Source organism: Thamnophis elegans, chromosome Z (genome assembly GCF_009769535.1).
Source record: "Thamnophis elegans isolate rThaEle1 chromosome Z, rThaEle1.pri, whole genome shotgun sequence".
Taxonomy (NCBI): Eukaryota; Metazoa; Chordata; class Lepidosauria; order Squamata; family Colubridae; genus Thamnophis; species Thamnophis elegans.
Genome location: NC_045558.1, coordinates 134,699,949 through 134,701,507, shown reverse-complemented (window position 1 = coordinate 134,701,507; position 1,559 = coordinate 134,699,949). Strand labels below are relative to the sequence as shown.

Here is a 1,559-nt window from a genome sequence, read left to right as displayed (position 1 = left end):
TTTGGAACCATCTCAGAAAAACAGACTGGAGAAAACAGAACAAAGGTGAAATAACCACCCCTCCCCCCAAAGAAACCATCATCCCAAGACAGATCTTTGCATGCCCACAAGGATGAATTGTTTTTGACAGATTGAAACATGTAGAGATCCCATCTAACTCCACCTGAGATTAACAACACCTGGAATTCCACGATAACGATATGGAGTTCTTAGAATAATATATTAGAAGAATCTTGCTTTGATTCAAACCATCAGGTTTTAACTTATCTTTGTTAGTAATGCAAAGAATGGAAACGGATAAGCTGATGCTCATTTGAAACATGCAATAAAAAGAAGAAGGGAGAGTGGAAAATTAAAACTTTCACATTGTTTTTAGGAATGGACTGATGACAAATAGGACAGCAGTGAGTGAATTCATATTGTTGGGGCTGACTGACAATTTTCCCCTTGAGGTTAGCCTTTTTCTCCTGCTCTTTGGAATTTATCTTTTGACTTTAATAGGAAACATGTTGATTATTATTATCACACAGGTAAATGTTCAGCTCTGTAGCCCAATGTATTTCTTCCTCCGATATTTGGCATGGGTAGATATTGGGTATATGAGTACTGTAATTCCCAAAGCACTAGTCAACATAGCTACTGGGAGTAAGAGCATCTCTTTAGTTGGTTGCTTCATACAGACATTTCTGTATTTGGCCCTTGGTACCACTGAGTTCCTTTTAGGGGCCATAATGTCCGTTGATCGATGCATAGCCATCTGTAACCCTCTTCACTACCCAACCGTCATGAATACCCACATTTGCTCATTTTTGGTCATTTGTTGCTGGTTTGGGGGGATATCACTAATTCTAGTTGCATGCATTCCTTTATTTCTGATGCCGTTTTGTGGTCCTAACGTCATGAATCATTTCTTTTGTGACAATGGACCCTTAATGAAACTGGTATGTGTTGACACCAGCTTCCTAGAGATTATTCATTTTGGGCTTTCCGTATTCTCTCTCCTTGGGACTTTAAGTGTCAACATTGTCTCTTACGTCAAAATCGTTTCCACCATTCTGCGCATCCCATCCACCACAGGGAGGAAGAAGACCTTCTCCACTTGTGTTTCTCACTTGACCGTGGTCACCCTCGCTTACAGCAGTTGCATTTTCATGTACATCAAGCCAAACGGCACCATTGGATTGGATTACAACAAAATGGTGGCTCTTCTGAACACTGTTATGGCTCCTCTTCTCATCCCAATCATATACTGTTTGAGGAACAGACAAGTGCAAGATGCTTTGAAGGCTGAATTGAGAAAATGGGTTGGGTTTTTCAAGAAATCGAGATGATTTGCTATTGGTGTGGCGCTAAGTTGATTTTCAGATTTAATGTCTTAGACATTAACATATAACATATGTTGCCTTCAGACATAATAATCACCCACTTAGCAGGGACGTGCAGTCAGAGGAGGCAGGGGGAGCAATGCCTCACCATTGTCATCATGAAAAGAAAAAAAACAATGTAAAAGGAAAAAGGCAAGAGCTGGGGTCAGGCTGAGATAGTTGCTGCCAGAGTAA

General features: G+C 40.5%; 1 protein-coding gene across 1 annotated transcript; it reads left to right on the top strand.

The window, feature by feature from the left end:
• The first annotated feature begins 386 nt into the window (after positions 1-386).
• LOC116521895 (olfactory receptor 49-like) lies at positions 387-1,331 on the top strand. The gene has a single exon (XM_032236534.1). The coding sequence runs from the start codon at positions 387-389 to the stop codon at positions 1,329-1,331; it is 945 nt and encodes a 314-aa protein (XP_032092425.1).
• Positions 1,332-1,559: the final 228 nt, after the last annotated feature.

Excerpts from the sequence above, each read along its gene's own strand:
- LOC116521895 (XM_032236534.1), top strand. The coding sequence starts at position 387 with ATGACAAATAGGACAGCAGTGAGTGAATTCATATTGTTGGGGCTGACT.